General features: G+C 50.8%; 1 protein-coding gene across 4 annotated transcripts in view; it reads right to left on the bottom strand.

Annotated features, from left to right (window-relative positions):
• Ssbp3 (single stranded DNA binding protein 3) overlaps positions 1-9873 on the bottom strand; it is a 137713-nt gene extending 127840 nt beyond the window's left edge. For 2 of the 4 annotated variants that reach the window (XM_021159673.1, XM_021159674.1), the window contains exons 1-4: positions 9431-9873; positions 8369-8441; positions 8077-8138; positions 5648-5732 (exon numbers count right to left, since the gene is read on the bottom strand). In XM_021159673.1, the coding sequence (XP_021015332.1) occupies positions 5648-5732; positions 8077-8138; positions 8369-8441; positions 9431-9486 (276 nt within the window). In that variant the 5' untranslated portion in view covers positions 9487-9873. The remainder of the gene's footprint in view (positions 1-5647; positions 5733-8076; positions 8139-8368; positions 8442-9430) is intronic. The other 2 variants (XM_029476594.1, XM_029476595.1) reach the window with 1 other exon arrangement.
• Between the last annotated feature and the right edge of the window lie 17987 nt (positions 9874-27860).

Genomic DNA, 27860 nt, shown 5'->3' with positions numbered 1-27860 from the left:
GCTCAGCATATCCAAGGAGAGCCCTCTCAAATATCACTTTGCTATTTCAAACCCACCAAGGACACTGGACCCCTGCCACACGGCCACAAATACCCCAGCTGCTGTCCACACCCACAACTCAGGCACTTTCCCCTCTGCTAACCTTACCTCTCCACAAGGAGGAGAGCTGGGGCATGCACTGAAAGGGGCCCAGGTCTTCAGAACTGAGAAACTGAGACAAGCAAGGAAATCTGGCCACAGTCGCAGGAACACAAGGCTACTATATTGCCCAAATTCCTCACTATGGGAATTAGGAATCTAGACTTTTTTGGAGCAATAATCCATGAACCTCCTAAAATCATAAACAAAGTCTCCTTCACGAGGAGACTTGAAATTTTCTAGAAAGGAAAGTCGGTGGCTTTTATCACTTCACTTATGGCAAAAGCAAAGACCACAAGAGACTCCCCTTCCATAGGTCAGGTCTCACCCACCCTGTGATAGGCACTTCTCCTTACAGGGGCTTCAGTTTGATTCTGTTATTTCTTCAGGGAATGCATATGGCCACAGACTGGTCAAGTGCAACATGTCCCCCTTTTCAGGGAGCCTGTACCAGGTGAGCACAGTAAACACTGTCAGGTAGAACACAAGTTTTGGCCTCAGCTCTACCACCTCCTACACTAGCAACCAAAGTGAGCCTTAGTAATAAAACCCAACCAAGAAGGCAGCCATGAAGCCTAACCATACCTGAACGCCTGAAGGCGTGCCATTCTCCAGCACCTAAGGGCCACCAAGCAGTAAATACAACAGCAGCTACCACAGGAGGAAGAGGACCAGAGGCATAGGCACCAAAAATGCCACTCTCTATCCACAGACCCATCCTACAGCCCTACGCAGGGAAGGAGACACACACAAACACCCAGGAGTGTCCATCTACAAAGGACAATAACAGATCACTCTGTCTGAGAAAACCCAGAGAGAGCCCCAGTGGGCCTTATGGGCTTTCATCATCTTTCTTAAGAGGCACTGCTAAGCAGGAAAAGAACGTCAAAAAAAAAAAAAAAAAAAAAAAAAAAAAAAAAAACACAGGGACCCAGTCACCCCTCCTGTGGCCTCAGGCACTCAGAACAAACCCATTCTCAGAAAAGTCCACCCTACACACAAAACCACTATCGGTCCGTGGACACATGGCCAACATCAGGGCTTTCAGGCTTCTAAATGAGCCAGGAAAACCCAAGCCGCCAGGTGTGAGGTGGAAAATAGACAATGACTCAAATAAAAACCGAGCAAATCAAGGACAGTTTAACCCCCTCCCTGCTCAGTCACCTGGCTCATTCCAGGATCCAGACATCTGGCCTTGATTTGGGAGGGGAGATGACCTGCCAAGAACCAGAGACCCACACCTTCTATTTGAACTGGAGAGCCTCCTCCCTGCCAAGCGGTACCCCAGACACTTTCCATATTGTCAGAACTGTTGATTCTTCTTAGCTAGGCAGCCAGAGCCAGTGAACACTTCACACCATCTATGTCTAACTGGCATTAAAGACATTAAAGATGCCACTTGCTCAAGATGACCCACAGGACAGCATCTGAAGAACAGCTCCCAATAACTTATGAGCTGTCCTGGTCCAGGTTACCCTCTCCCCACACATCAACCGGTTCCTCCCCTCATTTCTCTTCCTTCTCCCATCAGTGTGTGCTTACTATGTATGTAGAAGGCCTTAAGTAAGCTACAGAGACAAACAGCTCCCAGCCTATGCCACAGTTAAAAGTGCGCTACAGCCAAGAGGGCAAATCTAAAAAGTTAACCAGGATCACACCAGCAAGTGATGCCTGGCGCGTGCCTATGCCAGGATGTTAGAAGCTTGGACTCGGGTGTCAGCCGGGAGCTGTGTGTACATTCTAGCTCTCCTGCTGTGATTAACCTCTCTGTGCCTCAGTTTCCTCATCTACAGGATGGAGCCAGCAGCATGCCTGCTTCCTCTAGCAGGGTCAGTGGCAGGGTGGCTGAGCAAGTGCAGTAATAGCACACAGATACCTGGGGAATGTTGACACAATGCACAGGTGGCATGTACAGACACTGAAATCACCAAAGGCAGAAACCAATCATAGGTGTCCTTGAGACCTGGGCACGACAGCTGAGGCCTATAACCCCTGCTACTCAGGAAGCCGAGGCAGAAGAATTGAGAATTATCCTGAGCCATCCCATATACAAAGAATCTTCCAAGGAGGCCTTAGACAGAAAGGATTAGAGTAGACAGAGAAAAATACATTCTAGCTTAGGGGAGAACCTACTTGGGGGTCAGCAAGATGGCTCAGTAGATTCAATCCCTAGAACTCAGGGAATGAGAACCGATCATTGAAAGCCACCCTCTGAAACCCCCCACAAACACTGTGATACAACCACCCACACTCACACATCATACACACACAAAATATATAAGGCACTGGAATCTTCCCAGGAAGAAGTCTAACTCAGTGAGACACATGGGAATAGAGAAACTAGATGAAGAAATGAAAAGGAAAAACAGAACAACACAATTTTCTTCTCTCTCTCTCTCTGCTCTCTCTTTCTCCCCTTTACAGTGTAGGGAAAATCTCAGGGCCTTGAAATAGCACACTTTTAATCCCAGCACTCAGGAGGCAGAGGCAGGCAGATCTCTGAGTTCAAGGCCAGCCTGGTCAATATAACAAATTCTAGAGTAGCCACTCCCACATAGTGAGACCCTGTCTCAAAAAGAACAGAAAAAGAGAGAGAAAAGAGAAGAGAGGGGAAGGAATGGGAGAGGAGATGAGAAGAAAGGAGAGGAGAGGGGAGGAGAGGGGAAGGGAGGAGAGAGAGGGAAGGGGAAAAGAGAGGAGAGGAGGGGAGGGGAGGGGAGGGGAGAAGAGTCTCCACTCAATCACATCATTCCTTTTCCCTTGTGACCTGACTTAGGTCACAAGACACATCAGATTGATCCCAATTTAAGGGAAAAAGGCCTTGAGCTGCAAACCTATGAATCATGGGCCCCCAGCTAGTATGACCTCATCTCTTAGCAGCATCTTCTAAATGCCATGCCAACCTCAGCAATCTGCAAGGTTCGACTGCCATTCCTTAGCAAGTCACAGGCTGCAAACTAACATGCATTTCTACCACTGCCATCTTGCTTCTAGATGCAAGACTAAACCACAAATGGCCAGAGAGAGCACCAAGCTACAAGTCACCGCCTGCAGGCAGGAAGGCCAGCTCAGCAGTTAAGAGCACTGACTGCTTTGTAGAAGACCAGAGTTCAGTTCCAAGCACCCACCTCAGGAAGTGCACAGCCATCTGTATGCCCTCTGATCCTTATGGCATCTTTAGGGGCATAGCGTACATTTGCTCACATGGGCACGCATACATATAATAAATAAATAGCCGAGTGTTGTAGTACATGCCTTTAATCCCAGCACTCAGGAGGCAGGGCCAGCCTGGTCTAGTGAATTCCAGGATAGTCAGAGATACACAGTGAGACTCTTTTCTCTAAGCAAGTAAATAAATGAGTAAATAAACACAATAACTTTAAAAAAAATCATTAGCATATGTGATTTCCTGTGAAAGAACATAAATTTCTATCAGAGACTGGTCTAAGCAATTAGAAGGTACAGCTAGCTCAGTGCAGGGCGCTTGCCTGGCACTCATCGGGCCCTGAGTTCAATTCCTAGCACAGGGGCAGGGGGTTTTGAAACAGACACTCCCATCCTACCTTCCTCTCTAAAATGAAACCACCTGCAATGGAGTCAGAGACTAGCAAGGCAGGGTTGGTTGGCTATTTGTAGTTATTTTAAAGGGGTGATGGGTGGGGAGCAATACCATCACCACACTTACCTTCCCAGAGCCCCATCCCGAGAAGGACAGCAGTTACCAGTCCCTTTTAGGACCTTTCACAACTAAAAGTCCACCACTCCCAGCTTCTTTTTCTCAAGCCTGGAGAGGACACAAGCACTGACAGCACCCTGAGCATCTACACCAAGAATAACGAAATCCCATCCCACTAACCCCCTGGGAAGCTCAGTCTCACTGAACTCCTCTTACAGCAGCCACTGTCACCATGGCAACACCCATCTCACTGAAACTGACCACCTATGAAACCCAAAGGTGGGATTCGGTCTCCTAGGCAAGGTTCAGACTCAGCATGCAAAGGAGCCGACCAAGAAGACGGGACCCGATGCTGGTCATCAGCTCCTACACATAGAATGGGAGGACTGTTCCTACCACACAAGTCCAAACCTACTGTGTGTCTGTAGACACTGGTGCCACAGACGTCTAAACACAGTAGGCACCTGCAGTGCCTACTGAAAGCAAAACCCAGAAGTAGTGGAAGACATCTAGATACTTCCCTTTCCTCACACCACTTCCCTGACAGATCTCAACCTCCTGCTTCATCAGATCATAAAGCCTGACCACCCGAACCCAGGCAGGTCCAGTGTGCATTTAAAAATTTACAACAGCATTGCCACACAGATACTTTCCTTGTAATGACTTCATGGACCTTAAACGTATCCAGGTGAGCAATAGGATAGAAAGCTCTACTGCCTGGTAAAATTTAGCTACGCTCAAAGGAAAATTTTGAGCTGGCCATGGTGGCTACAAACTCAGCACTTAGGTGGTTGAGGTAGGATGGCTAAAAATTCAAGGTCAACCTGATCTACATACTGAATTCTAGGCCAACCTGAGCTACAGCAGTTATCTGTGTCCCACCCTTGTCCCCTTCAACCCCTACTAGGCTGGTGAGATTGGTGAGCCAGTAACAATGCCTGCCACCAAACCTAACCCTAACCTGGGTTTGAGCCCCAGGACGCACATAGGAGGAAGACAGAACTGAGTCCCAAGGTGTCCTTTAACTTCTACTCTCATGCTACATATCACACATACACCCAACTCAAATGTGCACATGCACACAATATAAATAAGTGTAGTTAAACATAGAGTGTTCGGGCAAAGGACAGTGAGTGAGCTTCACCTTACAGTATGCATCACCTGAGAAGAGCTGTATGAGCCCCCCCCACTTGTGACCCCATAAACCCCACACTGTATGTACACATAAACACCCCATACTGTGTGTGACATATACACCTTACACTGTGACCCCATACACCTCACACTGTGTGTGCACATAAGCACCCCACACTGTATGCACACATACACCCCACACTGGGTGACATACTGTGCACATATACACCCCACACTGTGTGTGACATATACACATGAAAGGCTGCGCTCTGGAAAACAGAGCTAAGTCCACTCCGCACTGGTGCTCAGCTGCCCCTCTAGTCTAAAACACAGGTTTCACCTTTACTTTCTTTTTGGTTGTGGTCACTTTTTTCTTCAGCCAACACCAACCAATCCCCTCGCAGCTAGCTTTTAACAAACAGACACATGATTCTGAGTCTTCAAACCCCCTCCAGACAGCTATCTGCCTCTTTCATGTAACTGCAAAGTGATGAAATACTGTTGTCCCTCAACTTAAAACACCCGGGAAGGAGGGTCTCAGGAGGCAGGCAGCAGAGGCAGGTGGGCAGGAGAGCGGGAAGGAAGGCGAGGAGGAAATAAAGACCACTGCCAGTTGGCTGTGCACTCGCTTTTGATACTAAAGAAGTTAGAGCCATCCAACCCTGTAATTATTGCCAGGATTAAAAATTTGTTACTCACATAATCATGAAAGGCTTTTGCTTCACTTGAATGTTCACAAGTGTCTCTCCTTTCAGGAGCTGCACAGTAAAGGTCCCAAAATACACTGCAAATAGAAAAAACAAAGTAAGATCAGGTTACTAATTATTACTTGTGTACACAACAGGGAGTACAGGACGCATGGTACAGCACCAGTTCTCCCAAAGGCTCCATCCTACCTTACAGCACTGGACAAACTCAGCCCATAAGATAACTGGGCCCAACCGCTCCTGGCCAGCCAGACATCTGTAACAGTTGCCATGTAAGCAGCTCCTCTATACTGGGTATCCCCCATCAGTGACACTGTTTGTGGTTAGCAGTCACTAGAGCTCACAAAGGTCAGCACGGCCCGCCCATGATTTGTCCACAGAGGGACTTGGATGAGATTCTGCCCATCTCGGGGCTCTGTCCCTCTCACCACCCCAAACCAAAATGGCTGGAACGTAATGTAAAAAGGTTACGTTGTCAAAAGTCAGGACACGACCATGATTCATCTGCAGCGCAATCTGGGCGACTCCAGTAACGAAGGAGGCCTTATGGGTTCTTAATCCTTTAGCCTGCATCCCCACCTGTCTGTGAGCCAAAGAGGAAGGAGCTGTGACAACCAAGAGCCTTACCCCTGTCACTAAGCAAAAGGGCCTCCTCAGACAGCACCCATCCAGTACCGAGAAAGAGGGCAGGGTGAGCACAGTCCAGGGCACAGCACTCAAGACCCTCTGTGATTCTCTGTGATCACTCCAACACTCCTCAGTCACAAGAACAGAACAAGTGCCGTCTCCACTATGAGAGTGCTACACAAACACAGGACCTCAGAAACGCCCTGTACCAGAACCAAGGCCTAGCCAGACCCAGCTTGAAGGCTGAACACTGAAACTGAGGTCTGATCTGACTTGTGGTCCAATGCCGCTGGCCCCATCACAGTAAACTCCACTGTCACTGGAAAGCACCACCCTCAAGGAGTGCCTAGAACAAAAATCCATCCTCAGCCCCCCCCCAAACAGCCGCGGAGTAAACATCCCAACAAGACAGACCACAACCCCTGACAGCCACCACAACCTGAGCCCGGACAGCCAACCTTCCACTCCTGGAACAAGGATTGAAAAGCCACAAGACTTGACTCCAGGAGCCATAGGAAAACCAGGTCTCTGCACAACTGCAGATGGAGGAGGCAGGGGACCACTCTTTCCTCCTCCAAGACTGCTTCCTGGAAAGCCCACACTGCAAAGACTTCAAGACACCCTCATTTCCAGCACTACCCACAAGCCCAAGTTTCTTTAAGACCCACAGCACTCAGATCCACCAATCCCACCAACACGCTCGCTCACCTCCAACAACCAACCTATCACCCACTCCCGCAGGTGGAATCCTTGCGCCACACCACCCGCCTCCTCCGACCAGGCAGTTGGGAGGTTGGCAAAGGCCATTAAAAACTCATTTTCTCTGCACAAGTTAGAACAGACACTTCATCCTCCCGCTGTTCAAAGAGCCTTGAAACAGTACCCTGAGCTGGCAGTCAGGTAGTGCTAACATCCCAACACGACACTACACTTGACTCAACTCCACCAACATATCAAAAGCCACCCCTCCTCCTTTCTCCTTTTCAAAAGGATGTGAAAGAGTCCACCTATCAGCCCCACAAGACATCCAGGTCACACACTCAAGACAACTAGCTTAAGGCTCTGACCCTGAGCTTCCCTCCTGCCTGCAGAAAAGACCACAGGCTGCTCAGGCCTGGAGAGAGGGTCAAAGATAAGGAGAGCCAGTCCTGAACAAGCTACAGGCATCCTGCCAGGCCACCTCTGGCTGGTTAAGGTTCTCGGTAAAATAAGGCTTTGTGGTTGCAGGGATGCTGGGGGGTGGGGAGGCAGAGAAAGGGAAGGTCCAGTCAGTCTGAATCAGTGTCTCTACAGGAAGTGTGGCCCTTCTTGCTTATCTCAGGGTCCCTGGAAAAGGCCCAGTGGAGACCTCTTAAGGTTTGGCCTTTCTGGACGCAAACATAAGGGACAGGCCAGTTGCAGAACAGACCTGGTGTCCCCTCCACCCGCCCTGCCCCCATTCCTCTAATTAAAGCAGCATGCAGGATTGACAAAAAAAAAAAAAAAAAAAAAAAAAAAAAAAAACCCTTCCAGCTCTTTCTAAGCCCCCTGCTTGGTGCCCCAGAGTGAGATGGAAAAGCATAACAAAATTCAGTCAGTTCCCCACAGGCGGAGAAACGCCAGCAAAAACTTGAGGCAGCATGCAGCCTCTTCTGCCCACTCTCCCTTGCCAAGCCTAGTCAGATCACCCAGAGGTGCTTGCTCCGTAGGAGGCAGAGGCTAAAGGTAGAGGGCCTGCTCTGGACCCCTGTCTTTGTTCACTTGGACCCGGACCTCAAAACAAAACACACACACCAAACTATCACACAAACTTACCACCACCACGAGTGCAGGAACCCAGGCGGTTCACCCAGTGTGATGTTTTTTTCCCATCGAATCTAGAAAAGAGGGAGCGGAGGCAGCTTAGAGGGGCAGAAAGGAGGGGGGTGCAGGGCCTTCCCCAGCCAAAAGGCTGTGAAGACCAACTAACAATAAATGCCAAAAGGTGATAAAAATTCAAAATGGTGGCCACAGTGGCTGCTCCTGAAAACAAAGGCTCTAAGAATAGTGGGGAGGAGGGGGGTGTCAAGAAACTGGATGCTGGGGAAGAAGAAGGAGTCCCACTCACCTCTGATAAGAAGGTCTGTGCAGATTTCTGTGCTCCTACGTGCAGTAAATATTCGTAGACGTATAAAGCTAACCTGGAAAGTGAGGAGGGAGAAAGAGGAAGAGAGAGAGAGAAAGAGAGAGAGAGAGAGAGAGAAAGAGAGAGAGAGAGGTCAGATCACATTAAGGCTCACTCTGGACCCTGCCAGTGACTGTGAGCCCGTCTGTGCCATCCCATTGTGGCCACGACAAGAGGTGAGTACCTATCACCCCAGACAGAACAGCTAGTGGGTGGGTACCACAGACAAGCTGCACCAAGCCGTGAGAGGTGGAGAACGGTCCCCAAACTTGAACTTCCAAGTGGCACTGGGACTAAACCCACCTAGGTCTCGCAAACTCGCAAGCCGCTTACAAGAGCCCTGCCTGAGCCACCCTCCTTTTCCCAGCCCACTTCAGCTCGCTGCTTTAGCCCAGCTTTGGGGTCCGAACGGACTCGGTCCCAGTCCGGGTACTTGGCGCGCTCTGGAGAGGGCAGCAAAGCGCCGCCCTCAGCATCTCCCCCTCAAACAACTGTCCCCCAAGCCTGGGGCCAGGCCGGCGCCGCCAGCCCAGCCCAGCCCGGACGCCCCGGAGCGCACCGGGCTGACGGGGAGGCCGCTGGCTGGGTAGGGAGAGCGCTCCCGGGCGAACAAAGCCCCCGGCACGCACTCCTCACGCCGCGGGCGGACAAAAGGAGCCTTCGGGGCTGCAGAAAGCCACGCGCCCCCTGCCCGCACTCGGTGGGCAAAGTAAGGCCCCCGCGCCCAGCGGGCCGAGCGCACCGGCTCCGAGTGGGACCTCGCCCACCCTCGTCGCGGACCCCCGCGCCCGCTCTGCCCCGCGCCTACCAACTACCCTCGCCCACCGCTGCCCTGCCGCCCCTTCAGGGTGCCCCAGCCTTCGCCGGCGCCCAACAATGGGCTCTCCACGCCACCGCCGCCGCCGCGGGGCAGAGACCCGGGCCCCAGGGGCACCAGGCGGCGCGACCCCCGCGCCCACCTGCCTCCCGCCACCCGCGGCGCGGCCCCACTCGCGAGAAGCTTACTTTTCCCGAGCCTGCCCGTCCGAGGGCACCGCCGAGCCTTTGCCTTTGGCAAACATGGCTTGCAGAGAAGAGGGCGCCGAGCCCGCCGCCGCCGCCGCCGCTACCGTCCGGTCTCCCGAGCTGCCCTGCTCCCGGCCCCCTCCCGGCGCTCGCCCGCTCGCTCGCACTCCGCTCGCCGCGCTCCCTCCCTCCCAGGCGCTGGCTCCGCGCTCTTTCCAGCTGTCAAAGCGTCAGCCCCGGCCGCGGCCCCATCGCCTTGGAACTCCTCCCGCGCCGGCTCGGCCTGAGCTGCGCCGCCGCCCGCCCGAAGCCTGCAGCTCGCTTGCTCGCGGTCCGCGCGCCCGCCGCCCGGCTCCGCCTGCGCCGCCCTCTGCGCCTTCAGCACCGCTGCCGCTGCCGCCGCCGCCGCCGCTGGTCTACTTGGAGCTCAACCGAACGTGGCTGCCCCGGCAGGAGCGCGGCGGGCGTCCACGCCCCGCGACGGACGGCCGCGGCGGCCAATCGGCGCGCGGGGGCGGGCCCGGAGGCCGAGAGGGACGCCTGTCAGCACGGCCGCGCCAGTCCCGCTGCGCCTCCTCCGCGAGCCGCTGCCCGCTCGTGCCCCGGCCGGGGGAGCGGGGGGCGAGCCTTGGCGCTGGGGTGGGGCGGCGACTCGAGGGGCTCGGGCGTGGACTGGAGCACCCGGCCGGCGCGGCAGGGACTGGGCGCTGCGACAGCAGGCGCGGACCCCGGCTGGCCCGGCGCGCCCCTTTCCGCGTCGGCCTAGCCCCCAGCGCCCCCGCCTCCCCGCGCTGAGCGTACCCTCAGCGGGCCAGGACCCCGGCCGGCCCTGCTCCCCTCTCCGCCCCACCCCGGGCTGCCTGTGCCCAGCCCTGCCTCCCGAGCCCCGGGCCAGGGCTGCACGCGGAGCTGGGCGGCCGAAGCTGGCGCCAAAGCGCGCGGCTGCTTCTTTACTAGATCGTTAAAATACTTTGGGAAACCCCAAAGTGGAGCCGCGCGAAAATGGCCCTTGGCGTGCTCCAGGCAAGCTGTAGGAGGGAAAAGAGGTCTTGGACTAGAGGGAAAGAGTGATTTCTCTCAAATTTCTGAGGTTTGCTAGCCCTGGCAAGTTAGCCTCTCGCCTTTCCACGGGAAAGGGTTCCGTTTGGATGAGGGACGTCACCTGGACGCCTCGCGACTCGGAATGCGCGCTGCAGAAATCTCAAACTTCAAATAAATGGAGCTAAATTGGAGAGTAGGGGACCAGAGTCGGGCGTGGGGGGAGGGGAAGCTTCCATTGTCAATGACCCAGGTGTACAATGGGAAATGGGGGGTTGGCAGAGTGACCAAGCTTTTTGCTCATGACTCCTTTCTGTCCACTCGACGAACCCAAAAACCTGCAGTGTATTCTCATTGGAGTCTCCAAATCAAAAACTGGTGAGATAAGGGATGGCTCCCCATTTTCATACTGTTTTTAGAGCGCGGTTCTCTTTAAATGTGATAAAACATTGTCGGCACTGTCTCTTTAAAAGAGTCAAGCAGAAAAGCTGTGTAAGCGCTGATTGGCTGCCTGTTTGGATACATCTTTAGGGGAGCCTTGAAACTGTTAGCCTAGGTTGATTTTTTTTTTTTTTTTAACTGCGCTGTTCCAATAAACAAGTAACGCCCCTCCCCCTAACATGCCTCACACCAAACAATTAAAGGATAGGTCAGTGTCCTGGGGAAAACACGTTTTAAGTAGGAAAACTCAGAACTAGATTTCAACAAAATAAACAATAATTCCCTACCATTAAAGTTTGCTTTTTTTGCCCTGCAGAAGAGAGAAAAGGGGTTTTTAAAAGAAATGCCCCACGGCAAACGGATCTGCACTGGTTCAGGAAGGAGACTCCGGGTGCGTTTTTGGAATAATGTTCTACACTTGTTAACAGCCTCCCTAAATTAGAATACAGCCAAGCACCGTGGACCCCTCTGGGCTCTGCTCTCTGCTAGGAACCAGAGCTCAGACAGAAGAAGGGCAGAAAAGAGAAACACTGAGACCTAGTTTGGGGATGCCTATGCCAGCCCCTAGTTTAAAGGTTGTCTTGTCAAGAAGGGGAGAAGCGTGGAGGTTGGGAGTTAAAATACAATGGTAGGAGAGAAAAGGAAATAATTACAGTTATTTTTCCCCTAGGCAGTTTAATTTAATAGGGCCAACTTAAGGTACCTTTAGAGCCCGCGCTAATTAAATCGGTCTGCTCATACCCTTCCTCTGGACTTCCTTCCATTTTTGATGGGCTAGGAATTGGTCAGAAATGGTTTGTCAACACAGTGACTCATTGGTGTCTGCAGGTCCCGCAGATGAGGAGGACCAGTTGGGTCTTGGGGGAGGGAAAGCACTGCCCTCCGGGGGGCCCACTGCTGAAGCACCCTCTCCGGGTTGACTATGCCTAGCAGCCTAAGGGCAGAGCCACCTCGGAGCCCCTTGCTCATCCTAGCCTGTCAGCTGGCAAAGGTCTGGGGGAGGAGGGGGTCTTTTAAAATCTCTGGATAGTCTGATGTTCCAGCAGGCTACTATTCCTCTTGCCTTTTCTCCTTTGCAAACGGACTGGCCCCTCCTTCCTGGGCATGTGTGAGAGGAAGAGGGGGGGCTGTTTGTTCGGAATCTCTGTGGTCTGCCCTTTGTGGAGGCTTGACAGAGTGAGGCTCCCAGTGGGTTGGTTGGCTAAAGGAAACAGTGAGAGAACCTAGGCAGAGAGACCAGAGGGAGGTGTCTTAACTCTTGGCAGTGGAGAGGCAGCTAAAGGGGTCCCTAGAAGACAGACCTTTCTCCAGCCCCAGCTAGCATGCAGCAGCTGGCAGTTATCCAGAGTCTTAGATCATAAGCAGGCCCAAACACCCATAGGTGGCCTTTCTGCCCCTAACTTATCTTTTCCCACTAGGTTCTCCTGCCTCCCTTAGAGCACATTTTTGGGCTGACACCTCGACTTGGAATGCCCCTCACCCCAAGCCCTTTCTCTCAACTATCTTCAAAACCTAACACTCCTCCACAGATAGCGCCTTCCAAAACTGCCTGCTCCGATCCCGTCAGCTTGGATCTCTTGTTCAACTGAACCTACAAAGAAGTCCTCCCTCTATCCAGCCCATTGTGTAAGCCACTTGTTTACTGTCTGTCTCCCCCACCAGACAGAAAGGGAAGACCTACATTTTAATCATCTGGGTATCTCCTGAACCCAGCACAGGTTCCATACCTGTGTGTATTCGGACCCAACGGGACACCAGGGGACCCAGGGGACCCAGGGGAGGGAAAAAAAAAAAAAACACCCCAGGCCTGAAGTAGCTCTGGCCTGGGTGATGAGATAAGAAACTGACACCACCCACGATAGGATTAGACCAGGCCACGCCCTCTGCTAAGCCCCACCCACCACAGCCTCTTCCACCTGGAAGTACTATACTGTCACATCCCAGAGTGACCAAGCCATTTCTTTCAACTTCTCCTCTCCCAATCCTTTTGTTTCAGAACCTGTTTATTAAACACCTACTATGTAGCATACGTTACCCCGAGCACAGAGTAGTAACCCAAACATCAACACAACCATTTATCCTGTGAGGCTTCCACTGTTGTAAAAACCCTCTGCTGGGAGCCTCTTCCTGTGACACACGACTTCCTTACTCCAGCTGGACGGTCGAATCCCCTACTGAGGGACTTCCTGTGCACCCACCCCGCCCCCCACCCCGAAGCTTCCAGGCTGCCGTAAGGTACTCCTCCAGCTGACCAGATCCGAGTGCCAGGCACCAGGCTACACCTTACTTGAGTGCGGTTCACTAAGCACACCCCCCTCCACCCCCATAGAAACATGACTCCACTCCTTGGGGTGAGGGAGCTTGCCATTCCACTGGGGACTGCCACATCCAGCGACGATGCTAAAAGAAACAAGGATCAGGACAGATGGAGAACTAGCCCGCTTCTTCCTCTCCCACAGACTGGGGAGGGTTGGAGCGGGTCAGGCCTTGGAAAGGTAGCAGTTGAAAGAGACCTGAAGCCAGTGAGCTCAACCCAAGGAAGCCGTGCTTGCCAAGGACGCCAGGGTATCTGGTTTCCTCTGGCTGGTTCTCAGCTAGCTCTCTTGGTGGTGTGGTGGTGTTCCTCACAGCTGCTGGAGGCTAAGCCCTCCTCCCCTCTGAGCCTGTTGGGACAGAAGCTTAGCATCCAGCCCTTCCCCCTCCTGCCCCCAGCACAGTCCAGGGAATCCTACCGAGATTCTTCCATCAAAATCGCCACCCGCTCTGCAGGAAGCCTTGGCCAGCCCTGGGTTTGGGCTGGAATTTCCCCCGAGGGCATTAGGGGCTCCCTGGGAAGGGTGCAAAGTCCAGTGTCTGAAGACCTGGTTTCCAAGTCCTCATTGCTTTGCTGGAAGCCTTTGGGCAAGAGGTAGCCCAAGAGGAGCGTGTCCTGTCTGGGTAGTGAGGGTATTACTGTCCAGGGCAAGGGCTTGAAGGCAGCAGAATTAGGAGAAAGATAGGAAGTCACATTCCAGGCTATCTGGCAACTGGATGGATGGGGAGCAAAGAAGAGGTCAGGACTGGAGAAAGTTTCTGCAAACTGAAAAAAAAAAAAAAAAAGATGACCATTGGGGCTGGAGACGGGGCAAGTAAGAAAGATTAGTTGCTACGGCTGAAGAAAGTTGGCATTCAGTTCCTGGTGCCCCGTTAGGGTTAGGACAGCTCTCAGCCACCTAGAACCCCCAGCTCCAGGGGTCCAACAGCACACAGACATATACATATAATTTTAAATAACAGAAATTCATACTTTTGGCCTGGTGGTACTGGTGCATGCCTTTGATCCCAGTAGTCTGGAAGCAGAGCCAGGCAGATCTAAGTTTGAGGCCAGCCTGACCTACAGAGTGAGTTCTAGGACAGCCAGAGCTACACAAAGAAACCATGTCTCAGCAAAAAACTTTTTTAAAGAGATGGTCACTAGCTAGGCATTGTGTGCATGCCTGTAATTCCAGCTGTTGGTATCAGGACCTCCGAAACCCATGACATCCCATAGGCGGGACTGGAACACCTGTTGCCAAGGCAACAGCCACCATATTCCCAGAATCCACTTGGCTCACCTCCCACTTTTACATGTGTTACATCATCACCCATATATAAAGAAAGGCCCCATATCTCTCCCCCCCCCCCCCCGCGCCTCCCCGTCACTCCCCTCTCCCTCTTCCTCTCCCCCCCCCATTCTCTTTCTGCCACCACCTTGCCCCTCTGTAGAACTGTTTGACCTGGTGTGGTCCTTCTGAAGCCTTGAGACATTCACGATCATAACACCAGCACTCCAGGAAGTAAAGGCAGAAAGGTTCAGGAGTTAAAAGCCAACCTTGGCTAGGTTTCAGGTTCACTGTGCTACATAAAACCCTGTTTAAAAAGAAAAAAAAAAATAGGGGGCTGGAGAGATGGCTCAGCGGTTAAGAGCACTGACTGGCCGGGCGTGATGGCGAACACCTTTAATCCAGAGGCAGGCGGATTTCTGAGTTGGAGGCCAGCCTGGTCTACAAAGTGAGTTCCAGGACAGCCAGGGCTATACAGAGAAACCCTGTCTCGAAAAGCCAAAAAGAAAAAAAAAAAAAAAAAAAAAAAAGAGCACTGACTGTTCTTCCGAAGGTCCTGAGTTCAAATCCCAGCAACCACATGGTGGCTTACAACCATCCGTAATGACATCTAACACCCTCTACTGGTGTGTCTGAAGACAGCTACAGTGTACTTACATATAAATAATAAATAAATCTTTAAAAAAAAAGAATGAGATTTTAAAAAAAGAAAAGAAAAAATAATAATAATTCCAAGCCAAAAGGTCGTGGCACGGGCCTTTAAATCCCAGCACTCGCGGGCAGAGGCAGGATGCTTACAGGTTTTGCTAAACAGCAAACAGGTTTTGCTAAAGAAGAAAGTGGATTGGAGTTTAAAGTCAAACATGCTTTGGAATGCCTCTCAGTAGACATCATAATTCGATGTTGTAGTAAGACATGTTTTAGGAAATGTATAGGATGGGTCAAGTTTGAGCTAGAACGCATCTACTATGTGCTCCCTGAGTATAGGTAACTATCAGAAGGCCACGTCCAAATGGCTTCTAGAAATGGCCACTGACTGCGGTGGTTCCTCAATCCACTTGGCCTTCTGTGAGGTCTCTGTTCTCACTTCTGATCTTTTAATAGTTGTACCCTCATACACATACATACATACATACACACACACACACACACACACACTCCCTGGCAGCCCCTTACTTCCTCTAGGTCAGCAGCCCCACTCCCTCCCTAAGGAGCCCAGAGAAATACACCTGGTCACTTCCAGTCTGCTTTTCTCCATAGCAACCATCACCACTTGCCAGAGTATATGTTTATTTATTTATTTTCTCACCTACCTTCCTCATTAGGGTTGGGGCACTCCAGGGGGGGCTTTATCTTAAAGCTGAATGATTCATTTAGCAAGGGGATTCTGAACTCCTGGCCTTGGTGGTGCACTGGTCAGCGATGGGTGTACAATAGTGAGAGCAAGATGATGTCTCAAGGACCCTTCTGTGTGGAGCTAAGAGGCCAGCAGAGAAGACAAGGTTAATTCAGCAGGCACACAGGTACTTAAGTCATTACAGACTGTGCCAAGTGCTAGGAGCAATCAAAAAAGAGAGGGACAGACAGCCCAGACAAGAGCAAACAACAGCAGACTGATTGGATGGATGAAGGCTGGTGGGGAAGAAGGGCTTCTCCAGAGAGGTGACCTTAACTCTGTGTTCTAAAGGATGGAAGGAAGAAAAGGAAGAAACTATGGGGGCGTGGGTGAGAGGGTTGAGAGGGGAGTTGGTGGCAGGAAGAGCTCTACCAGGGAGAATTATTGATAGCTGGCCCTTACCTCACGGTAGCAGCAGAAGGCTCCTATGTTCTGCGCGTCTTGCTTGCTATCATGTCAGAGACTGTGCATGACACAAGACAGGAGTTGCCTAAGGGGGCGCTGCCAGGTAACAGTGCAGGAAGCAGGCAAATGAGCAAAGACTGGGGTCATACCCAGCAGGGTGGCGGTTACCAAAAAGCAAGGCCACACACAGGAAACAGGAAGTGAGGAGAGTTGAGGATGTAGAGATGTAGGAATCTGTCTGTACTGTTGGTGGACATAGGAATCCGACTGTACTGTTGGTGGGCAATGTAACGACCTCTGCGAAGAACATTGCGAAAAGTCATCTCAAGAGCCATCATTTCTATTTCTGAGTACAAAAAGCAGGAGTCCAGCTGCACATCAGCGTCCACAACAACACTGCCACAAGGGCCAGAGGACGAAAATGACCCACATGGGGCTGGAGAGATGGCTCAGCGGTTAAGAGCACTGACTGCTCTTCTAGGGGTCCTGAGTTCAATTCCCAGCAACCACATGGTGGCTCATAACCATCTGTAATGGGATCCAGTGCCCTCTTCTGGTGTGTCTGAAGGGTGCAACAGTGTATTCACCAACATAAAATGAATAAATCTTTTTTTAAAAGAGAGAGAGAGAAGAAAATGACCCCCATGTCCACCTACGAATGGGTAAATACAATGATACACCTCATGGAGTAGTATTCAGCCTTATAAAGGAAGGGAAAGGAGGAGGGATCATAGCAGAAGGGGAAAGGGAAGGCGATTTTAAGGAGGCATGGTGACATAGCCCTGTAATCAGAAGGCAGGCTGAAGCAGGAAGATCATGAGCTACAGGAGGGGACGCAGTATTCCAAAGCAAGAAAGGAAGAAATTTAAACATTTTCAAAAAGAACTGAGTATAGAGGCAAAACACTGATAATCCCAACACTGGGGTGGTAGGAGTAGGAGCTCAAAATCAACCCTGGCTACATACCAAGTTCAAGGCCAGCCTGCGATAGTTGAGACGAGAGAGAGAGAGAGAGAGAGAGAGAGAGAGAGAGAGAGAGAGAGAGAGAGAGAGAGAGAGAGAGAGAGAGAGAGAGAGAGAGAGAGAGAGAGAGAGAGAGAGATTCTTATGCATATTTCAACGTGGGTGACTTAGGTCTGCTAACTAACAAAATGCTAAGGAACAATCACTTTGTGAGTCCACTGGTGTAAGGAGTCACACTCAAGAGGGATATAAGGAACAGGGACAGAAGGTACAACTGCAAAGATAGAGAGACTCTGGAGACGGACGGACATGTGAGGCAGCCCAACCATGTGGAGGACTCCATGCTAACCCACTCTGGACGGACATGTGAGGCAGCCCAACCATGTGGAGGACTCCATGCTACCCACTCTGGACTTAGAATAGTTAACTCAGTTCCTTGCGTGGAATGTGGCTTTTACATTTTTTTTTTTACCTTTTTTTAATGATTTATTTAGTTTATGTACATTGGTGTTTTTCCTGCATGCATGTCTGTGTAATAATAATAATCTACTAAAAGTACGGACAGTTGTAAGCTGCCATATAGGTGATGGGAATTGAACCTGGGTACTCTGGAAGAGCAGCCAGAGCCCTTAAACTCTGAGCCATATCTCTAGACCTTACCATATTTTTGGTTGGTTGGTTTGGTTTGGTTTGGGGGTGAGGAGTTGGTTGTTGTTGTTGTTGTTGTTGTTGTTGTTGTTGTTGTTGTGACAGGCTTTCTCTGTGTGGCCCTGGCTGTCCTGAAACTCATTCTACAGACCATGCTGACCTTGAACTCACAGAGATCCCCCTGCCTGGGATTAAAGGTATACACCACCACACTCAGATCACTTTTTTTTTTTTCTTAAATTCAGGGAAATTAAAACCTGAGCTGAGGCAAGGGCTACAAGAATTTATTGCTAGGGGACATCATGAGGTTCATAGGGGTTACCTAAGATGCATGATCTGGAATCATGGCTAAACTAATCAGGAGTGGGCCAGGAGAGGCACAGAGAGGCCCCTGGTAGGCGTAGGGGAAGAGTGGGATAGAGTGGGACAGAAAGGACTCTATGAATTTGAGCATGCACCCACTGGACATTTAGGACCTTGGGTGCCATTCTAAGAAGTTTGGTTTTGTCCTGCGGAGGTTTTACCCAGGATCCTTTGCAGGGAAAGACCCAGGGGCCAGAGGAAAGAGAAAAGTACTCAGGCAGTTAGGGAGCCCTGGTGCACCCACAGGATAGAAGAGGCCCTGGGGCTAGGGTTAGAGATGGGAAGCATTTCCTGAGCCTGTCGGTCTGGGAAGGAGCACCAAGGATTCTGGCTCTGGTGTGGGTGCCCATAGCACTTCCTGTTCAGGGGATCCAGGAAGGGCACAGTCTCAGAGGCAGGCTACAAGATCAATCCTGGGGGGGGGGGAGCTGAGTTTAGAAAGTTCATTAAAGATCCAGGGGAAATGGAGGCAGGCAGAAGAAGGCAGAAGATGAGACTGGAGGCCCAGGAAGAGGTCTTAGAGAGTCACCGGTATCTGGAATGTAGATCAAGCTCTGGGGAACAGCTAAGTGAGCCCGGCATTTGGAATAGCTAATGGCTCTTGTCTTCACTCTGTTGCCCAGACTGGCCTGGAACTCGGTGCAGTGCCTCAGCCTCTGAATGCTGGGATTACAGACACAAGCCACCATCCTCCGCTTCTGTATGTGCAGATATAGTGCCTCTCTGTGTCTGAGCTCAAGGTTCCAAAACTCTGGAACTTGCCCTTCACCCTGATGCCAAGACTCCTGGTTTCCCCCTCTTCCCTCTGTCCTTCCCGTTACCTTAAAGGATTCTTTTTCTTTGGTCCCCATTTAAATTGCTATTAGTCACACCGCTGATGATACAGGATTAAGCAACAGTCTCCGCCTCTTACTGGCTTATCATAAAAGCCATACTTCTCACTCAGCGGCCTGCCACCAGCTCTACAGCTCACAATTGAGGTGCAACTTCTGTGTACCCCACACGTATCCCCACTCAAGGGCTTCCTGACATGTTCCTTTCGTAATAACAGCACTAGAGGCTGAGCTCCCCCACTCTGCTCCCACAGCACATGCCAGGCCTAAGCTGAGGGGTTCAGCAGGAGGAAGATTTATAGAATAAGAAACAGTGTGGTGTCACATGGCCGTGACCCCAGCACCCAGGAGGCTGAAGCATGAGGATCCTAAATCCAAGGCCACCAAGATGTCAGAGAAGCCAGGCCAGGCTGAGTTACGTATTAAGACCACGTATACTTGTGTATGTGTATGTCTGTGTGTGTGTCTATGTGTGTGTGTACATATATACTCCATACATATTCATATATATATCCACATCATATATATACATCTATAATATATGTATTACATATGATTATACACACACACACACACACAGACTGGTTAACACAGTCCATCAAAGCCGGCTCCTCCCCGTTCTTGCTCTGTCTCTTTAGACAAGTTCACACGTGGGTGTGGCCCCTGACTAGCTCCCTCTCAGCAGTGCTGCTTGTGCCTTTCTTTTTGTTGTTTTTTTTTTTCCAGACAGCGTTTCTCTGTGTAGCCCTGGCTGTCCTGGAACTCACTTTGTAGACCAGGCTGGCCTCGAACTCAGAAATCCGCCTGCCTCTGCCTCCTGAGTGCTGAGGTTAAAGGCATGTGCCACCACAACCTGCTGCTTATGCCTTTCAACACCAGCACCACAGGTTTCAAGACAAGTTATTCCCACTGACGTCACTCAGGAGTCCCCCAGGTTCAGGTAGCCAGGGTTAGACTTTATATCTCTCTGGCCATCCAATTCCTGTAGCTCATCTCCCTGTCTTTACAGAGCACCGACCTCGCCCCAGCCTCCAGACCAGCAAGCTGGAGAGACAGCCTCTGTGCCTCTTCTTCCTGACCCTAGCCAGCGCCACACTGATGAGTTGGACCTAGTGAGTACTCCTCATCCTCTCCGTCCTCTGCTGCTCACCTCTTCCTGTAACAGTCCTGCACAGCCTCCCCTGGCTAGCTTGCATGCAGAACGCTGCCCCATGTTTGCAGCTTCTCTTCCTCCTCCCTTGCCAGCAGAGACATGCACTCCAAGCCCAGGCCTGAGATCCTACCCTGCTCCTGACTTGTCAGTGGTCCCCTGTCTTACACGATGGAGCCCACACTCCTCAATGAAAACCTGATCAGCCTCAGCCTCTCTGCACCCGTTTCTTGCCACAGGTTGTTCTTGGCGGTGGGGACAGATGTGTAAATAAGAGAGCCTTGGTCCTTATGTGAGGGAGCAGACAGCTCCAGCAGCGTCTGTGATCTAAGGTGACAAGACAGTGATTGAGCACATGGGCCCCTGTGGACAGTGTGGAGATGCTAAGCTGGGCTGGAGGTCAGGGAAGATGACCCTGGACCGGGTGGATACTGATGAGCCCTCCCGGGGAGATGCTGGATCTCTAGCTCCGGGGCTGCTCTGAGGAGCATCAACAGGTCTGATGAAAGAGTAGCCAGTGGGGGATCAAGGAGGGCTGTTCAGAGAGGTTGATAAAAGGGAACCAGGAGTGGGATGTGATAACACACACTGTTAATCCCACCGCTTGGGAGGCAAAGGCAGGCAGATGGCTGAGTTCAAGTCCAACCTGGTCTACAGAGTGAGTTCCAGGACAGCTGGGGCTACACAGAGAAACCATGTCTCAATCCTCCCCCCCCCCAAAAAAAAAAACCCGATGCACATCAGTTCAGGGAGAGAGTGGTTCAAAGAACAGCGAGAGCTCTGTGGAGGGCGAGGTTAGACTGCTGAAAACAGTTCTGGGGGGAGCAATGGCAGCAGAAACTGGATCCAGTGGACAACGAGGGAGCGAGCAAAAGCAGAAATCACTGGAGAGGACAAAGGACATCCCTCCAGCCAGGAGCATGTACTTGCTGTTCTAGGCTGAGTACTGGAGAGGAGCCATCTAAATGCTGGTCGGCAGGTGCCAGTATGAAGGCTGGTGCTGATAAGGAAGAGGACAGGGGCTGGAGAGATGGCTCAGATGGCACTGACTGTTCTTCTGAGGGTCCTGAGTTCAAATCCCAGCAACCACATGGTGGCTCACAACCATCCATAATGAGATCTGATGCCCTCTTCCTGTGTGTCTGAAGACAACTACAGTGTACTTATATATAGCAATAAACAAATCTTTTTTTTTTTAAATACACTCAGCCTAAATGATCAAGATCTTTTTTTTAGTGTCTTTTTCAGTTCAAATGTTACACTTTAGAACAAATTAACCAAGGGGGAAAGAAGCCTGTCTTTTGAGGAAAAAGAAGGAGAAGGAGAAGGAGAAGGAGAAGGAGAAGGAGAAGGAGAAGGAGAAGGAGAAGGAGAAGGAGAAGGAGAAGGAGAAGGAGAAGGAGAANGAAGGAGAAGGAGAAGGAGAAGGAGAAGGAGAAGGAGAAGGAGAAGGAGAAGGAGAAGGAGAAGGAGAAGGAGAAGGAGAAGGAGAAGGAGAAGAAAGGCAGAGGATAATGTCACATGAAGTCTGTAATCCGCAGGGAAGGGGTGGGCCAAGGACAGTGCTTGCCTGGTACACACAAAGCTCTGCAAACTCCCCATCACTGCCTGAACTTGGAGTGGTGATGCCTGCCTGCAACACCAGGAACACCAGGGAGGCCTGAACATGAGAAGTTCAAGGTCATCATCAGCTGCCTAGTGAGCAGCCAGAGTGGCTGCTTGTAATGACTCTGTCTCTAAAAGCAAAAGCCAAGGGTCAGATGGCTCCACAGGGAAAGGTGCCTGCTACCAAACCAGGCGACTTGAGTTCTACCTCGTCCATGTGGTAGGAAGACAAACCGTCTCCACTAGTTGTCTTCTGACCTCCACATGTGTGGAAGGGCATGCAGAAGCCACACGCATGCACACACACACACACACACACACACACAAAATAAAAGTTTAAAAAAATCAAGGGATGGAGAAAGGGAGAAGTTAAGTCACTTCAGCCTCTTCAGCCTCCTCAGCCTCCTCAGCGCTACCTTGAGATGTTCCTGCTTCAGAGTCCCTGTTAGACAGGCTGTGGGTTAAAGGAGGCTGGCATTCCCTAGCAGTTCCAGCCTTCCCTGCTCAGCCCACAGTAGAGAAGGGGGAGAGGCCACCGCGGAAGGGGTACAGTCCACCCTCTCTCCCTCACTATATGGGGCACCTACCTAGAGCTGAGCTCACAGGTCTCCTCTCTGCTTCTGATTGCCGTTTCCACGGAAACAGACATCGGTGCTGCGACTGTCAAAGTCCCAGCTTTCAAACATAGGTCTCTCCGAACTTACTCTCCTGTGACTTACACAACAGGGTTGTCGGGGCTGCAGGATGCTAGAACACACCTCACCCTCCATCTAGACCACATTCGCCAGGCTCTCACTTCAACACCGCAACCTGTATCCGGGGCTGACCCCACCCAGAACATCCAAGCAAACAGTCTCAAGGTCAGCCTGGACCTTAATTTACCTCTGAGGCGACAGCACCTGAAGTCAACAGATGATTCATTAGTGTCTCCAGGTGTGCCAGGTTCAAGGCCAGGGCCTCATCCTCTCACAGTCTCCAGTCCCCCAAAGGCTTCCCCTCACAAAGCTGAGGCTGTGGAACCCAAGACCTATTTCCTGGTCATATAACCTGGGGTTCATGAGAAAAGGGAATGAGAGGGCTCAAGTCCTCCATTGTTAGCCTGGTTGGTAGCACAAGGCAGACTCACAAGAAGAGTTTCTTCAAGGAAAGCCAGCAGACCTCCCCCTCCCTGGGCTCTCTGCTTCTGTACCACCAGACCCCCATCTGCCTTTGTATCTTTTGACATGGTCTTCACTCGCTCCTCCTAGTCCTTTGTTTCCCACCTCCTCTGTGCTCTGACTCTGTCCCTTTTGCTCTCTCTCTCTCTCTCACTCTCTCTCTCTTTCTCTCTCTCTCTCTCTCTCTCTCTCTCTCTCTCTCTCACACACACACACACACACACACACAGCAGCTTCATTTTTGATGCCTTCCTTGGCTCCTGGCTCCTAAGATGTAGTTTTTCTCAGCCCAGTGAGCACCCCCACCCAAGGAGCAAAGCCCAGGGTGAAAGGGTTGCCCTGTCCAAGAACCTGTGCCAGATACAGCTGCTGAGAGCAGTTACACCTTGTCTGATGAGACCCAATCATCATCCACCATCTCAAGGGGCCTCACGAACTCTCTGGGCATGGATGGATCAGAGTTCACATAAAGAGGTTGCACATCCCAGACCACACCCTCCAGCCAGTCCCCTAGGGGAGAAGTGGAAAGAGAGGAACATGGACACACGGTCCTGCTTCATCCCTGCATCACACTTGTGCCCCGTGGACCCTGGGTGGCCTTCACCTTCCCCGAGTGTAGGTTCCCTCCTTTGGAAAGTAGAAGCTGAGGTGCCATTCTCTGGGTACAGTACTGAGCCATGATGGGCTGAGCACTTCACCATGAGTGGTTGCTTCAGTTTCTCTGTATGTGCAAGGGATTTGCCAGGGAAATGGACAAAGATGTGTAGAATTCCCGTCATTTGACGGTACAAGCACCGGAGGCTGGTCTCAGGGATGATGAAGTGCTCTGACCTGGGATGGAAGAAGCCTTATTCTTCCACCTACTGACATGCCGTTGGCCTGCTCTCTATCAAAGGAGGCTGACCTCATAAGTTTGGGGCCTGTACCCACTTGCGTGGGAGAACAGCTATCACAGGCTTGGTCAGGTGCCCGACTTGGTATATGACCAGGAGAGGGCAGGTGACATTCAATTACTATGTTATTTCGCTGTCACAACAAACCTGAAAGTAGGTGGCATTTCACCCAACTTCCAGGAGAGGAAGAGTGATGTCCAAGTCTCCCCCAACTCACTGTCAACCCCACCCCACCCCCGCCACCACCACACTATCTGGCTGCGAGGTAAGCCTGGACTCTGGGCACCCTGAATCCAGTATCATCACTGTTACATAAAATTTATACTTATAGAAAAAAATGAATCTATAGTTTGCCCTTGAAGTTGGTGAGACGGCTCAGTGGATAAAGCTAGGAACCTGCTGCTAAGCTCCATGTCCCCAGCTGAAGCCACAGGACCACATGGTGGAAGGAGAGAACCGGCTCCTACAAGTTGTCCTCTGACTTCTGTACTCACAGCAGCTTATATACGTGCCCACATGTCTGCACACAAAGTAAATAAAATGTAAAAGAAAAGAAAATAGCCAGGCAGTGGTAGCACATGCCTTTAGCACTTTAGCACTTGGGAGGCAGAGGCAGGCGGATCTCGTGAGTTCAAGGCCAGTCTGGTTTACAGAGTGAGCTCCAGGACAACCAGGGCTATACAAAGAAATCTAGTCTCAAAAAAGAAAAAGAGGAGGAGGAGGAAGAGGAGAGGAGGGAAGGAGGAAAAGGGGAAAGAAGGGGGGAGTAGAGGAGGGAGGGAGGGGGAGGAGGAAGAGAAGGAAGAAAGGAAGGAAGGAAGGAAGGGAGGGAGGGAGGGAGGGAGGGAGGAAGGAAGGAAGGAAGGAAGGAAGGAAGGAAGGAAGGAAGAAGAGGAAGGTGGATTTTTGAGTTTGAGGTCAGCCTGGTCTACAGAGTGAGCTCCAGGACAGCCAGGGCTACACAGAGAAACCCTGTCTCGAAAAACCAAAATAAAAAGTAAAGAAAATAAATAAAAATAAATTAAAAATAAAATAAAATAAAAAATAAAGAAGAAAGAAAAGAAGGAAGAAAGGAAGGAAGAAAGAAAGGAGAGATAGAAAGCAAGAAAGGTATCCTTCACCCGTAGCACTCTCACCATACCCACACCATAAGCTAAACCCCAGCCCATACATAGCCTTCCCTGGGTAGAAGCCGGTGCTGATTCACTGGCAGTGATGAGCTTGCAGAGGAAGTACTCTGTCACAGAAGCAGCCCAGGTCCTGGGAGGCTGAGGCCTGAAGCCGACATGAAGAAGGGTGGAAGCAGCTAGGGCTGTGGGTGATGGGGCATTTGAGCTGCCCGCCTCCTCCGCAGTAGTGTCTGCTATTTGCAAGCAAATGTTATTCCTGAGTGTGGCTCATCTTATACATGGAAACAGGAGTGGGAGGGTGGCACACAGAGGCTTCCCCAGGCAGGAAGGTGGGTAGGAAAGTGACAGCTCAATGACAAGATTATCCTGGGAACAGCGAAGGGTAGAGAGATGCCCGTGTGACTGACTACCTGGTAGAGTCCTAGACTAAGTCAGGTAGGGGCCAAACTCACACAGGCGGCCGGGTGGCATCCTGGGAGAGGTCCCGGGACCTCTGGGGCTCAATCTCTAATCAGCACAGGCTCCATTCTGTCCCCCAAGTGTCTGGATTTCAGGGGTAGGGTGAGACTGTTAACTGAGCAGCCTCAGATGGCCAGAGACAGGGCTGGGTTATGAGGAGAGAGACAAAGCAGGGCCCTCTGGCTGCTGAACTGAATGGTAACACTAATCAATCCTCCCACCCCCATTTTTGGTACCTGTTTTTTTTTTTTTTTTAATTTCTCAAACTTGTCAGAGCTGTGTGAGTCACAATGGATTCCTCTGCCTGGCTGCCAGCGGTTGGCCGGTTGGCTGGTTAATGTCAACACAAATCAAGGCAAGGTTTGAGCAAGATGTTGGGACTGGGTTCTAGGTAAGGGTGAAAGAAATCACATCTCAAAAAGTGAGCTGTGTTCAAAACACCAACTTCCTCTGCTAGGTATTGCCTTGGGACTCTATAAACATGGATCAGATGCAAAGAGAGGCTTAGAAGAGAAGCAAGGAATTGAGGCTCAAGGTTAGTGAGAAAAGAAAAAGGAAAAATATCAGGAAACGGGCTAGAGAGATGGCTCAGTGGTTGGGAGCGCCAACTGCTCTTCCAGAGGTCCTGAGTTCAAGTCCCAGCAACCACATGGTGGCTCACAACCATCTGTAATGGGATCTGATGCCCTCTTCTGGTGTGTCTGAAGATAGCGACAGTGTACTCACATAAAATAAATCTTTTTTGAAAGAAAGAGAGAGAGAGAGAGAGAAAGAGAGAGAGAGAGAGAAAGAAAGAAAGAAAGAAAGAAAGAAAGAAAGAAAGAAAGAAAGAAAGAAAGAAAGAAAGAAAGAGACAAAGGAAGAAAGAGAGAAAGAAAGAAAAACATCAGGAAACAAACACAAACCAAGACAATGAAAAATGGATCTAGGTATTCTATGAATGGGCATGAGAAGTCTCTGCTGGGCAAAATCAAAAAGGAAACAGGATCCCATACAGTGCTCATGATATAAAGAGAATAGAAAGACTGGAGAGACAACTAAGCTGTCAAGAACATTTACTGCCCTTGAAGAGGAACGGGGTTTGATATCCAGCACTCAACATTAGACAGTACACAATTTGTAACCTCTGTTCCAGGGAATCCAATCTCCCCTGGATCCTGTGGGTACCCACATGTGTGTGCTGCACACAGACTCATGCAGGCACACACACATACACACAAATAACAAATAAGTATTTTTGAAACAGAACAGAAACGCATGTTCACAGAGTGCAATATCAGGGTTCAAACCGCCATTGCCTCCTTTCCTTTCCAATATCTATGCCAATGAGCCATGTGGTCCCCACCCGAAGGAGAGAAAGTAAGTCTGTGGTGTTTCCACGGTGGCAACAGTGGTACCTCCAGCACACTTTCCAGATTCTGGAGATATTGGCTGCTGGGGAGAACTCCCCTAGAAGCCTTTGGCTTCAGGACATAACCACACTTCACACAGAGGCCCATTTCTTTAAGGGAGGTCTATCCCTGTAGCATGAATTCAGCAGACCTAGGTCAGGGCTACTTAACCTCTTCCCCTAGGTGTGGACTTTTTTCCCTCCAAAAAAGATTTTTTTCGAGACAGGGTTTCTCTGTGTAGCCCTGGGTGTCCTGGAACTCACTCTATAGACCAGGCTGACCTCAACCTCAGAAATCTGCCTGCCTCTACCTCGAAAGTGCTGGGATTAAAGGCGTTCGCCATCACTGCCTGACTCCAAGAAAGTTTTATGCAACGTCAAGTACACGGGTATATAAAATAAATATACATGGTAGCTGGAGCAATGACTCAGTGTGAGGTCGAACCCTTCTTAAGGGTTCTTTGGAAAGTTGCTTTGTTGGATGGTGTTTTGCTGGGGCAGACACATGAAGGAATGTTGCATTAAAATGGGCATAAGTGAGCTGGCAAGATAGCTCAGCAGGTAAGAATACTGACTGCTCTTCCTTTTGGTCCTGAGTTCAAATTCCTCCAACCTCATAGTGACTCACAACCACCTGTAATGAGGTCTAACGCCCTCTTCTGGTGTGTCTGAAGACAGCTACAGTGTACTTATGCATAATAATAGATTTAAAAAATCTTTGGGCCAGAGCAAGCAGGGACTGAGCCAGCGAGGCCGACGACTGGAGAGAGCAGAAATCCTATAATTCAATTCCCAACAATCACATGAAGGCTCACAACCATCTGTACAGCTACAGTGTACTCACATACATAAAATAAATAAATCTTTTTTAAAAAGTGGACACAGAGCCAGGCGTGGTGGCGCACGCCTTTAATCCCAGCACTCGGGAGGCAGAGGCAGGCGGATTTCTGAGTTCGAGGCCAGCCTGGTCTACAAAGT

Source organism: Mus caroli, chromosome 4 (genome assembly GCF_900094665.2).
Source record: "Mus caroli chromosome 4, CAROLI_EIJ_v1.1, whole genome shotgun sequence".
In the NCBI taxonomy this organism is placed as follows: Eukaryota; Metazoa; Chordata; class Mammalia; order Rodentia; family Muridae; genus Mus; species Mus caroli.
Note: the sequence above shows the minus strand (reverse complement) of the source record. Positions and strands in the feature narration are given on the sequence as shown.